The 14,266-nt window shown below is 50.6% G+C and overlaps 1 protein-coding gene across 1 annotated transcript in view; it reads left to right on the top strand.

The window, feature by feature from the left end:
* The window catches only part of CENPE (centromere protein E), a 466,760-nt gene that overhangs the window by 146,456 nt on the left and 306,038 nt on the right, over positions 1–14,266 (top strand). The window contains 2 exon segments of the mRNA XM_030192156.1: positions 5,507–5,581; positions 5,823–5,942. Of these exon segments, the coding sequence (XP_030048016.1) occupies positions 5,507–5,581; positions 5,823–5,942 (195 nt within the window).

Genomic DNA, 14,266 nt, shown 5'->3' with positions numbered 1-14,266 from the left:
CTGGACACTTTATGGGACTTAGTTTCTACCCTGGGTCAAACGTTCCTGAAACAAGTTAATGATACTGCACCTAAAATAAAACTATTAGAGATGGATTTACAAAAAATCAGAGGAAAAGATTAAAGTTATAGATGAAAAAACTGACAAAATGGAACAAAGTATTATGAAATTGGAAACGATTCAACCTTTAATCACTAATGACTTGACAAATCTTAGAAAAAAGATGGAAATGTTTGATAATTACACAAAAAATTATAATTTAAGATTTGTTAATTTTCCTAGAACAAAAACTGTTTCTCCTCTTGATATGTTAAAACATTACTTGCGGGACATTTTGAACATACCAGAGCAGAATTTGCCACCTTTTACCTTGGCATATTACATCCCAGGAAAAGAATTGAATCAAATGCCTGAAACTCTATTGGATATCTCTCTTTTGCTTGAAACTTCTGACTCCGAATTAGCAACTGCCGCGACTTTGGTTGCGACAGTTGCATTATTGCCTGACAAGGATTGGATCTTCCGCTTATTTTTCCGTAATAAAGATAAACCCTTTTTGGGATATAAAATATTATTATTTCCTGATGTCCCAGCTGCTGGGGTCAATGACGGCCACCTTGGAGGTGGTGCCTTGGGCGAGAGCGCATATGAGGCCTCTGCAGATTGCCCTGCTTCAACAGTGGTCTCCGATGTCCCAGGAATATCAACGCAGACTAATGTTGCTCCCTGCGGCCTGGCTCAGTTTGGAGTGGTGGCTCTCCGACAGGATGCTGTGCCAAGGAATGCCTCTGGCGCTTCCTTCCTGGTGCCTGGTGATAACAGATGCCAGCCTTCTAGGCTGGGGAGCGCATTGCCAAGGAAGCTATGCTCAGGGTCTGTGGACACCCGTGGAAGCAAGGTGGTCCATCAATCGCTTGGAACTGAGAGCGATATTCCAGGCGCTTATGGCCTTTCAAAAGACTCTGAAGGGGCTTGCTGTCCGGGTTCTGTCAGACAACACGACAGCAGTGGCATACATAAATCGTCAGGGCAGCACTCAGTGCAGGGCCCTGGCCGCGGAGGCCGCTCAGATTTGCCACTGGGCTGAGCTCCACCTGCAGCTTCTGTCAGCAGCTCACATAGCAGGTCAGAGCAACGTGCAAGCCGATTTTCTCAGCAGGCATCAAATCGACCCGGCGGAATGGGAACTGGCAGAAAAAGGTTTTCTTCAGTTTTGTGCCAAATGGGGGCTCCTGGTATGGATCTAATGGCGTCAAGTGCAAACGCCAAGGTACCTCGCTTTTTCAGCAGAAGGAGAGATCCTCACTCAGTGGGGTTGAATGCTCTGGCTCAACCCTGGCCCTCAGGCCTCCTGTATGTGTTCCCTCCTTGGCCCTTGATGAGATGAGTCCTACTGCGGTTTCAACAGCACCGAGGTCTGGTGATTCTCATCGCTCCAGATTGGCCAAGGCCGTCCATGGTATTCTGATCTCCACCGGATGTTGGTGGACGCTCCGGTGCATTTGCCCCTGGTGTGAAACCTATTGGTTCAGGGCCCAGTGTCTATGGAGGATCCCTGCCGATTTGGTCTTACGACCTGGCTATTGATAGGGCGCAATTGAGAGACAAGGGCTACTCTAATAAGGTCATCTCCACTCTCTTACAGGCCCTCAAGCGGTCCACTTCCGCAGCTTATGCTCAGATCTGGCACAAATTTGAGGCGTGGGGTGTTTCTGTCAGGTTTCGCATAGAACCTCTGGGTAGTGAGCCCTTGGATCGCTGCCGAGGAGCGGCAGTGGCAGGCAAATCACCCAAACTGGAGGCAAGGCAGACCACAGACAGACAGGCGCAGGCCGGATTGGAGCAGCAGGACTGGAACAGAAGCACTAAGCAGCAGCAGGAGAATAGTCCATGAATCAAGCAGAGTCTTGCAGGCAGCAAAGCAGCAGGGAAACCAAGAACCACACAGAGTCTGTAGACTGGCGGCAATCAAAAGTAAACCAGGGATCAAGCAGTGACTTGGGCAGGCAGCAAGCAGTAGAACAAACCGGGAAACACGCAGAGTCTTGGGCAGGCAGCAGACAGTAGAATAATCCAGTAACACAAGCCGGGTCAAAAACAGGCAAAGCAAGCATTCAGGGTAGGAATTGCGACAGACCAACAAGGACAAGAACAGGACTAAAGACCTCTGTTGCCAAGGCAAAGTCTGAAAGTTCCCAGGTGCTTAATAAAAGCCACATACAAGGGAGTTCACCAGGTAAGGGTGCTGCTAAGTTCCAAAAATCCCAAGCCAGTCTGGAAAGCTGAAAGATCCGGACCGGAGCAGCATGACTTCTGGAACACGGGAAACAGCAAACAGACAGTCCATCGCAGCCACCAGGTCTGACCACCATGTGAAACGGGCACAACCGTGACAGTTTCAAAGGCGATCACACCCATGCGAGCTACAGTCTCAACTGTGCTGGACTTTTTGCAGGAGGGCTTACAAAAAGGCCTGGCTTCCAATTCCTTGCGGGTGCAAGTGGCAGCATTATGCTATTGAGGGAAAGTCGCTGGCTTGTCCCTTGCTGCTCACCGGACATTGCCAGATTTCTCAGAGCGGTGCTTAGGCTCCATCCTCCTGTCCGGTTGCCCGGTCCTGCCTGGAACCTGGGGCTAGTGTTGAAGGCTCTTCAGTGTTCGCCCTTCGAGCCGCTTAAGCGAGCTTTGGAGAAGGATGTGACTCTCAAGACAGTCTTTTTGGTGGCCATGACACATCTGAGCTACAGGCACTGTCCTGTCGGGACCCTTTTCTGCAATTCTCGGAGTCCGCAGTAACGGTACGTACAGTGCCTTCCTTCCTGCCGAAGGTGGTTTCAGTGTTTCACCTGAACCAGCCCATTTTTCTTTCTTCCTTTTCTAGGGAAGAGTTCCCGGACTCCTTTGGGCAGTTACATCTTCTGGATGTCCGCAGGGCGCTGTTGCAGTATCTACAGATGTCAAATGACTTCAGGACTTCTGATCACCTTTTTGTCTTGTCAGGTCCTCAGCGTGGAGGCCCGGCGTCTAAGGCCACTATAGCCCGTTGGCTCAAGGAAGTCATTTTTGCTGCGTATCTGCTTTCAGGTCGGTCTCCGCCTGAAGCGTTTAAGGCGCATTCCATGAGAGCGATGTCCTCCTCGTGGGCTGAATCGGGTACACTCTCTCTTCAAGAGATCTGTAGTGCAGCTACTTGGGCTTCTCAGCTCTCTTTTGCCCGGCATTACAGGCTAGATGTTGCAGCAAAGCAGGACGCTGTTTTTGGAGCTCAAGTATTGGCTCGTGCTGTGGCCTGTTCCCACCCTAAGTAGGGATTGCTTTTGTACATCCCAACAGTTAATGGATTCATCTGCTGCTGATGACAAGGAAGGGAAAATTAGGTTCTTACCTTGGTAATTTTCTTTCCTTTTGTCACAGCAGATGAATCCATGATCCCTCCCTATCTGACTTTGTTTTTTGTTCAGATCTTTCATGCAGATATAAATCTCATTAGGAGATGTTGGAAAGCAGTTATCAGAATTTCTACATGATGTTCTACTACAGGAGGTTGAGATCGTCCTTTCTTTGATGCTCCTGTTCTGGGGCGATTGTTCGCTGTGAGGAAAGTTTGTTATTATACCTTTATGGTTCACTCTGCTTTGGAAATCTCAAATACTGAAGACAGTTGGGGCTAGCCATCCTAGAGGCACTATGATTTTTCACTGTTCTCTATCTCCACCTGCTGGTAGGCGGATACAACCCATCAGTTAATGGATTCATCTGCTGTGACTAAAGGAAAGAAAATTACCAAGGTAATAACCTAATTTTCCCTTCCCTGAAGGTGGTTCCACAAAGTTTTTACCTTTCAGGTCAAAAACAGCTAAAATAATAGATAAGACACTTTTAGTTGGAAGCCCACTATTGCAAATCAACACTATAGTCCTCAAAACCTCAGAAAAAGGAACAAAAGGAAGTATATCGGCTGTCTTAACTTCACTTCCAGAGAAGCAGCACAAAGTTCAGTGGTGAATCTACCATTGCTGTTCTCTTACAGTTTTAAATAAAGAATTTGGACAGGTCAGAGGTCACATATTACTAAAAACCTAAAAAAAAAAAAAAAACTTAATAAGCTCATGATGCACAGATGTACATTATAGAAGTGTATGTTTGATTAAAAAGTAGACTTTAATTAAAGATTCTGTCCAAGACAGAATTGTCTCTGGCTGGCTAAACCATTGCTCCCAAGTTACTGAGTAAAGGAGTCAAACCAGATGAAGTCTTAAAAGGAAGTAGCTCTTGATCCCTGCTGAGAGGAGGAATTAGAGGAAATCCCAGGGAGGTCAAAGGTCCAAGAGCTAAAGTAGTAGGTGCCTGAGTCAGAGACTGGTATCCAGTTTGAGGATATTTGATTGGTTTTGAGACAGGTTGTTCTTGGAAAAATCTCAAGAAATAGCTCTTGGAGTTTGAAGATTGAGGTCTGTTGATATGTGACTTCTATTATTTTGCAGTACACCATTTTTTTTGTATATTTTCTGCCTGTCCTATAAAATATAGTTAACTTTCAGTAAGGCCTTTTTCTTGGTTTGGAACAAAACCTGAACTGGGTGTGTTTGGAGAAATGTGAGATCCTTCAAAGCTAAGCCCTCCCAGCACTTGGAACCCTGAAACCAGCAGCTTGTGTACTTAGTGGCAGCCTCTGGTGTATGTAGTACCATCATTCTTCCTCGAGAGTGCACTCTTAGTGAGGGTTGATACAAGGTTACATGTCTCTGGATCTTTATAGAGTTGGCAATGACCAGCTCCATGTGTCAACATTTGGGTTTACATTGCTTTGTAGGTTCTGAAGTAGTAGATTAAAATTTTGAAGCTAAAGGATGAAACAGGCAATGTGTTGATACTCTTCTGCTCATATTCATGAAACTTAACTTTTTTTTTTTTTTTATGCTTGCTTACCTGAACGTTAAATAGTCATTCTGTTTAGCCTGTATCATACCTGTGTAGAATAGTAAGATCTGCTCAAGAATTTTCTGTAGGGGGAAAACAACCTCTAAAGAAACACTTTTTCTTCAGCAATTCTGAAATGGTGGCGGAATCTTTAACTGCTTTGCATATGTTCTTGCTGCAGGTGATTGGCTCTTTGAGGAGATGAAAAGCATGTTTGGAACAGACATCTTAAGTCTTACAAGTTAAGACAATGCAGAATGTCACAAGTCATTAATTTTATATATAACCTTCAGTTTTAAATTGCTTTGGTGTATGTAATCGAAAGGCGAGATAGCAACATTTTAAATAAGCATAAACATTTTTCTAATTGGAAGGAATTTTGTTCAAATCCTGTCCAAGTGGTTGTAAAATCATGAGGCAAGGATGGTACTGGAAAATAATAAAAATTGTATTTAATTATAACATAAAGCAACATTTAATGATTGTACAGGAAATGCAGTATATAGCACCTTATTAATGGTGATGGCTGTTGAATCAAATGCTTGCTAATGCTTTCTGCACTATTGCTTGCTTAATTACTCTACAGGCACAGCTAATGCATGAAATTGCCAGTTTAAAGAAGTTAGTTCAGAATGCAGAACAGTTCAACCAGGAACTTGAGGTGAGCTTTTCTGGTGTGCTGGGCAGTGATATGAATGTGGAGCAAAGTGGTGGTGAACTGAATTTTTAGTTCAATTGTTCTGTTAAAACAATTGAGTTGAACCTATATTTGTACTCTCTAATTTTTTGAAGAAATTTAAGTTAATGCTCTTCAAATATAATTTTGTATTTGTTTTTAAAAACTGTATCTATAAGTGAGGCATTAGTCATGTTCACAAAAAACTTTTTCCCCCAACTTATAGACTGAGTTGCAAGCCAAATTGAAATCCCTACAAGAAAGGGAAAAAGAACTTACGGCTGCTACAAGCCAAGTAGAACAGCTACAGAAGAAAGCCAGAAATATGGAAATGGCTGTCTCCATGGTAAGGTCTTTATTCTATTTTATAAAACACTTTTTCTGTGCTCTATAAAGTGAGACATTAAGGGTCCTTGGACACTGACATACTGACACTGACATACAGAGCTGGTTTTCATAAAATATACATCAATAAATAAGATGCATCCAGCAGTCTTAATTTTATTTGACTAGTGTCTGTTTGGAAGAATGCAAGAAAAAAAATCCCTCGTCTCCATCCATCCATGTCCAGCATTTCTCCTGTCCCCTGCTCTCGTGTCCATCCATCCATGTCCAGCATTTCTCCTGTCCCCTGCTCTCGTGTCCATCCATCCATGTCCAGCATTTCTCCTGTCCCCTGCTCTCGTGTCCATCCATCCATGTCCAGCAGTTCTCCTCGTCTTCATCCATCCATGTCCAGCAGTTCTCCTCGTCTTCATCCATCCATGTCCAGCAGTTCTCCTCGTCTCCATCCATCCATGTCCAGCAGTTCTCCTCGTCTCCATCCATCCATGTCCAGCAGTTCTCCTCGTCTCCATCCATCCATGTCCAGCAATTACCTCACAAGCGGGGAAAAAGGGAAAAAAAGTCACTTCTGGTACAGCTTTAAAGAAAAGAGTTGCCATCTGCTGGCCAACCAGGAGAAACCCACATCATCTGCAAAACGATACAGTTCATAGGCACAGAATCCCACTGTTTCGCCACAGGTGTCCCTACCCCAAACAGTTTACAATCTAAGTGGGTACATGAGACAACAGAAAGTGACACTGACTTCCCTGGTTTTTAGCTCATTGCTCTAACCATTAGGCCACTTCCATGTCCAGCAATTCTCCTCTTTCTCCTGTCCTCCTCTCCTATCCATGTCCAGCATGTCTCCTCTCCCCTGCTTTCCCCTCCCATCCATGTCCAGCGATTCTCCTCCACCCCCTGTCCTACTCTATCCATGTCCGGCGATTGCCATCTGCCCTCCCTTGCCATCTGTGTCCAACGATTCTCTCTTCATTGCCCTCCCATCCATGTCCAGCAATTTTCCTTCCCCCTCCTCCCCTGCTATCCATGTCCAGCGAATCTCTTTCCCCACCCCTGCTCATCCTCCTCCCGCTGCCTGCCTGAATGAGAGTCCGGGTCCCCAGTATCAGCCAGTACAAGGCCCGGCAGAAGCGCTAATGAGCCTTTGCGCCAATGCCATGCGCTCGGGAAGGCCCTGTTAGTTCTGCCCTCTGACATATAATGTATGCTTCAGAGAGGCGGTACAAACCGAGCCTGGACGAGCGGATAGGCTCAAAGGCTGAGTGTGCTGGTGCCGGCCGGGTCTTGTACTGATTGATCTGGGACCCGGACTCTCAAGCGAGGGAACAGGAGCAGTAAGAGAAGGACTCGGAAGGTTAAAAAAAAGTGCCGGTACTCTGTACCGACACAAAAAAATGCACTGTTTAAAACTATTCTAAAAGTTCTTTCAGAGTTCTTTTTCAATTTACCATATATTTTATATTTAAATCTGTTTATTAGCATTCAAGATTTAAGACATGAATCAACAACAGAACAAATAAAATCAGGTGTACATGAGGCAACACAGACATCAACAACATAAACCCAAAAAGGGACCTTGTTTCTTGTAGCCCCGCACTAAAAGCTCATTGCCTCTACCATGGACAACTTTACTCAACTTGGCAAGATAGCGCCTCCTTTGTAGTAACCTCCTTAATTCTCTATTCCAACATTTTTATAGTGGATGCTTCTTTGCTATCACTTTACAAAATAGAATAGCTTCTTAGAGTTCACACAGACATAAAGAACATGAATGTGCTTGCATCTGTAGAACAAAATAATTGTCTTATCATCAAGAAATTGTTACAAGTTTTTATATTCCTCCCCTCCCCATATCTCAAAGACATCACAGTTGTAAGTAACATTCTCCGAGGACAAGCACGCTGCTTGTTCTCACGACTGGGGTGACGTCCGCGGCAGCCCCCACCAACCGGAAAGAAGCTTCGCGGGACGGTCGGCACGCAGGGCACGCCCACCGCGCATGCGCGGCCGTCTTCCCGCCCGTGCGCGACCGCTCCCGCCAGTTCCTTTTTTTCCGCGTCTGGAGAGAGTTGTGCTTTGCCGCTCTCTCTGTTTCAGCCGCCGGAATTTCGATCGCGTTTACGCGGATCGTCGCTTTTCTTTTTCTCTCTTGTTTTTGGTTATCGCCGGTTTCCTTTTCAAACAAAAAAAAAAAAAACCTGAGCGTGTGGAGCACGCGCTCCCCTTTTCCCTCGCTTCCAGCGGGGACGCCGCGTTGCGGCCTAGTGGCCGCTCGGTCGTTTCTTTTTTCGAGGTGTGATTCCAGCCACCATTGACGACTTTGACTTCGCCGACGCGATTTTTCCGTCGATGTCCTCGAAGGTCCCGAGTGGATTTAAAAAGTGTGGTCGCTGCGGCCGGCCGATCTCGCAGACCGACACCCACGCTTGGTGCCTCCAGTGCCTCGGGCCGGAGCACAATATCAAGTCGTGTTCCCTGTTTCTCGGTCTCTGGAAACGGACTCAGGTTGCGAGGCAAGTTCTGCGGGACCGTCTTTTTGGAACTTGCGCCGGCCCCTCGACGTCGACCTCGACGGCATCGGTATCGACGCCCGGTCCTTCGGTACCGGTATCGATGCCCGAGACATCGGCACCAATGGCATCGACCCCAGGAGAACAGGTCCCGTCGGCCCGCCGGTCCTCCGGTGAGAGTGGAGGTGAGAGGCCGCGTGGGCAGTCGGCCCCGGTCACTCCCTCAGCTCGTGGGCCACGGGACCGAACCCTGTCTGACCCGGTACCTCGAGACCGAGGGGGATCGACCTCCTCCTCCTCCATGCCTTCCGGCGCCGGTGACGGGCATCGCAAGAAGGATAAGAAGCGTCGTCACCGGTCGCCCTCGGTGCATCCGGATATCGGAGAGGAGGCGACGCCGAAGCGTACTCGTCGAGAGGAGAGGTCCCCGTCGGTTGTGGAGGTACCGACGCGTCGGGGTTCCGGCACCTCGGTGCCGTCTCCTGGCCCCCATCAGCTTCTGGCGCCGACACCCCTACCGGCCCCACCGCCTTTCCCGGCAGCGGGCCTGGACGAGTGCCTCAGAGCCATCCTTCCGGGGATCCTGGAAGGGCTGATGCGCCAGGCTGTGCCGGCGCCGGGGGTGCTTGCGCCCTCGGCGCCGATGTCTGTGGCGCCGGCGAGCTCTAGCCCGGCGCCGGGGCTGTCGACACCGCCGCCGCTTGCGGCGCCGGTCTCGACCGCCACGCAGGTGGAGTCGACGTCGATGGAGGGAGCTCCGTCCCCGCCGGCGCGGGAGTCCACCGCTCGACGGCACCGAGACCCTGGTGCCTCGACGTCGAGCCGGGCCCGGTTCAGGACTCAGCTACATGAGCTTATGTCCGATACCGAGGGTGAGGACTCGTGGGAGGAAGAGGAGGACCCTAGATATTTCTCCTCAGAGGAGTCTACGGGCCTTCCCTCGGACCCCACGCCTTCACCGGAGAGGAAGCTCTCACCTCCCGAGAGTCTCTCCTTTGCCTCCTTTGTGCGGGATATGTCTATTAGCATTCCCTTCCCCGTGGTCTCTGTGGAAGAGCCGAGGGCCGAGATGCTCGAGGTCCTCGACTATCCATCACCACCTAGAGAGTCCTCCACGGTGCCGCTGCACAATGTCCTCAAAGAGACACTGCTTCGGAACTGGGTGCGACCGTTAACTAACCCCACCATTCCCAAGAAAGCAGAGTCCCAATACAGGATCCACTCCGACCCAGAGTTAATGCGGCCCCAATTGCCCCATGACTCGGCGGTCGTGGATTCTGCTCTCAAGAGGGCACGGAGTTCGAGGGATACCGCCTCGGCGCCCCCGGGGCGGGAGTCTCGCACTCTGGACTCGTTTGGGAGGAAGGCCTACCAATCCTCCATGCTCGTGACCCGCATCCAGTCATACCTGCTCTATATGAGCATTCACATGCGGACCTATGTGCAACAACTGGCGGACCTGGTCGAGAAGCTCCCGCCGGAGCAGTCCAGGCCTTATCAGGAGGTGGTCAGGCAGCTGAAGGCGTGCAGAAAGTTCCTGTCCAGGGGTATCTGACACCTGTGACGTGGCATCTCGTGCTGCGGCCCAAGGTATAGTGATGCGCAGGCTCTCATGGCTGCGTGCCTCTGACCTGGACAACCGCACCCAGCAGAGACTGGCCGACGTCCCTTGCCGGGGGGATAACATTTTCGGTGAGAAGGTCGAGCAGATGGTGGACCAACTGCATCAGCGGGAAACCGCCCTCGACAAACTCTCCCACCGGGCGCCTTCAGCATCCACCTCCACAGGTGGACGTTTTTCCCGGGCCCGGCAGGCTGCACCCTATTCTTTTGCAAAGCGTAGGTACAACCAGCCGGCCCGAAGGCCTCGTCAGGCACAGGGCAGCCCCAGCGCGCTCGTTCCCGTCAACAGCGTGCGCCTAAGCAGCCCCCTGCGCCTCCACAGCAAAAGCCAGGGACGGGCTTTTGACTGGATCCACGGGAACATAGCCGCCCTCAAAGTGTCCGTACCGGACGACCTGCCGGTCGGGGGGAGGTTAAAATTTTTTCACCAAAGGTGGCCTCTCATAACCTCCGACCAGTGGGTTCTCCAAATAGTGCGGTGCGGATACGCCCTGCATTTGGCCTCCCTGCCGCCAAATTGTCCTCCGGGAGCTCAATCCTTCAGCTCCCATCACAAGCAGGTACTTGCAGAGGAACTCTCCGCCCTTCTCAGCGCCAATGCGGTCGAGCCCGTACCACCCGGGCAGGAAGGGCAGGGATTCTATTCCAGGTACTTCCTTGTGGAAAAGAAAACAGGGGGCATGCGTCCCATCCTAGACCTAAGGGCCCTGAACAAATATCTCGTAAAAGAAAAGTTCAGGATGCTTTCCCTGGGCACCCTTCTCCCCATGATTCAGCAAAACGATTGGCTATGTTCCCTGGATTTAAAGGATGCATATACTCACATCCCGATACTGCCAGCTCACAGACAGTATCTCAGATTCCGCCTGGGCGCACGGCACTTTCAGTATTGTGTGCTGCCCTTTGGGCTCGCCTCCGCCCCACGAGTGTTTACAAAGTGCTTCGTGGTGGTGGCGGCGTACCTACGCAGGCTGGGAGTGCACGTGTTCCCATATCTCGACGATTGGCTGGTCAAGAACACCTCGGAGGCAGGAGCCCTCCGGTCCATGCAGTGCACTATTCAACTCCTGGAGCTGCTGGGGTTTGTGATAAATTACCCAAAGTCCCATCGCCAGCCAACCCAGTCTCTGGAATTCATAGGAGCTCTGCTGAATACCCAGACGGCTCAGGCCTTCCTTCCCGAAGCGAGGGCCAACAACCTCCTGTCTCTCGCTTCGCAGGCCAGAGCGTCTCAGCAGGTCACAGCTCGGCAGATGTTGAGACTTCTGGGTCATATGGCCTCCACAGTTCATGTGACTCCCATGGCTCGTCTTCACATGAGATCTGCTCAATGGACCCTAGCTTCCCAGTGGTTCCAAGCCACCGGGAATCTAGAAGATGTCATCCGCCTCTCCACCAGTTGCCGCACTTCACTGCTCTGGTGGACCATCCGGACCAATTTGACTCTGGGACGTCCATTCCAAATTCCGCAGCCCACGAAGGTGCTGACGACGGATGCATCTCGCCTGGGTTGGGGAGCGCATGTCGATGGGCTTCACACCCAGGGTCTGTGGTCCCTCCAGGAAAAGGATCTGCAGATCAACCTCCTGGAGCTCCGAGCGATCTGGAACGCGCTGAAGGCTTTCAGAGATCGGCTGTCCTGCCAAATTATCCAAATTCGGACAGACAATCAGGTTGCAATGTATTACGTCAACAAGCAGGGGGGCACCGGATCTCGCCCCCTGTGTCAGGAAGCCGTCGGGCTGTGGCGCTGGGCGTGCCAGTTTGGCATGCTCCTCCAAGCCGCATACCTGGCAGGCGTAAACAACAGTCTGGCCGACAGACTGAGCAGAGTCATGCAACCGCACGAGTGGTCGCTCCATTCCAGAGTGGTACGCAAGATCTTCCGAGAGTGGGGCGCCCCCTCGGTGGACCTTTTCGCCTCTCAGACCAACCACAAGCTGCCTCTGTTCTGTTCCAGACTTCAGACACACGGCAGGCTAGCGTCGGACGCCTTTCTCCTCCATTGGGGGACCGGCCTCCTGTATGCTTATCCTCCCATACCTTTGGTGGGGAAGACCTTACTGAAGCTCAAGCACGACCGCGGCACCATGATTCTGATAGCGCCCTTTTGGCCCCGTCAGATCTGGTTCCCTCTTCTTCTGGAGTTGTCCTCAGAAGAACCGTGGAGATTGGAGTGTTTTCCGACTCTCATTTCGCAGAACGACGGAGCGTTACTGCACCCCAACCTTCAGTCTCTGGCTCTCACGGCCTGGATGTTGAGGGCGTAGACTTCGCTGCGTTGGGTCTGTCGGAGGGTGTCTCCCGGGTCTTGCTTGCCTCTAGGAAGGATTCCACTAAAAAGAGTTACTTTTTCAAGTGGAGGAGGTTTGTCGTTTGGTGTGAGAGCAAGGCCCTAGAACCTCGTTCTTGCCCTGCACAGAGCCTGCTTGAATACCTTCTACACTTATCAGAGTCTGGCCTCAAGACCAACTCAGTAAGGAATCACCTTAGTGCGATTAGTGCTTACCATTATCGTGTGGAAGGTAAAGCCATCTCTGGAGAGCCTTTAGTCGTTCGATTCATGAGAGGCTTGCTTTTGTCAAAGCCCCCTATCAAGCCTCCTACAGTGTCATGGGATCTCAACGTCGTCCTCACCCAGCTGATGAAACCTCCTTTTGAGCCACTGAATACCTGCCATCTGAAGTACTTGACCTGGAAGGTCATTTTCTTGGTGGCAGTTACTTCAGCTCGTAGGGTCAGTGAGCTTCAAGCCCTAGTAGCTCATGCTCCATATACCAAATTTCATCACAACAGAGTAGTGCTCCGCACCCACCCAAAGTTCCTGCCGAAGGTGGTGTCGGAGTTCCATCTTAACCAGTCAATTGTCTTGCCAACATTCTTCCCCAGGCCGCATACCCGCCCTGCTGAACGTCAGTTGCACACATTGGACAGCAAGAGAGCATTGGCCTTCTACTTGGAGCGGACACAGCCCCACAGACAGTCCGCCCAATTGTTTGTTTCTTTCGACCCTAACAGGCTAGGGGTCGCTGTCGGGAAACGCACCATCTCCAATTGGCTAGCAGATTGCATTTCCTTCACTTACGCCCAGGCTGGGCTGGCTCTTGAGGGTCATGTCACGGCTCATAGTGTTAGAGCCATGGCAGCGTCAGTGGCCCACCTGAAGTCAGCCACTATTGAAGAAATTTGCAAAGCTGCGACGTGGTCATCTGTCCACACATTCACATCTCATTACTGCCTCCAGCAGGATACCCGACGCGACAGTCGGTTCGGGCAGTCGGTGCTGCAGAATCTGTTTGGGGTGTAAATCCAACTCCACCCTCCAGGACCCGAATTTATTCTGGTCAGGCTGCACTCTCAGTTAGTTGTTCTTCGTAGGTCAATTTCTGTTATACCCTCGCCGTTGCGAGGTTCAATTGACCTGGATTCTTGTTTTGAGTGAGCCTGAGAGCTAGGGATACCCCAGTCGTGAGAACAAGCAGCCTGCTTGTCCTCGGAGAAAGTGAATGATACATACCTGTAGCAGGTGTTCTCCGAGGACAGCAGGCTGATTGTTCTCACCTACCCTCCCTCCTCCCCTTTGGAGTTGTGTGTTTCATCTTTTGCTAGTCATTCAACTGGCGGGAGCGGTCGCGCACGGGCGGGAAGACGGCCGCGCATGCGCGTTGGGCGTGCCCTGCGTGCCGACCGTCCCGCGAAGCTTCTTTCCGGTTGGTGGGGGCTGCCGCGGACGTCACCCCAGTCGTGAGAACAATCAGCCTGCTGTCCTCGGAGAACACCTGCTACAGGTATGTATCATTCACTATACTTAATCTCAAGACAACTACTAACATAGCTAAACCTCCCCCCTTCCTTCCCTCTACCCTCTCTAAGGAGATGTCCAGCCCCCCAACTATTTTGGGACCGAACTGGCCTGCTCAATGCCTGAAACCTAAAGTGAATTTACCACCAAACTCCTCCCTTTGGCAGACAAGCTTTGAATATATGGCCCCCAAATTTCCAGAAACTGCCTCCGCCGCCTAGGGGAACCACCCACACCCCTCCTTTCAAATAACATGAGCTCATGTAATTTGTTCCTCCAGTGCCAAAAGTCCGGGGGGGAATCACCACCCACTGACTCATTATGAGCCTTTTGCCTATCAGACAAGCTTTCCTTATCAGCTGACGTGCCGTTCCACTTCGTAAGATA

This window comes from Microcaecilia unicolor, chromosome 2, assembly GCF_901765095.1.
Source record: "Microcaecilia unicolor chromosome 2, aMicUni1.1, whole genome shotgun sequence".
In the NCBI taxonomy this organism is placed as follows: domain Eukaryota; kingdom Metazoa; phylum Chordata; class Amphibia; order Gymnophiona; family Siphonopidae; genus Microcaecilia; species Microcaecilia unicolor.
Note: the sequence above shows the minus strand (reverse complement) of the source record. Positions and strands in the feature narration are given on the sequence as shown.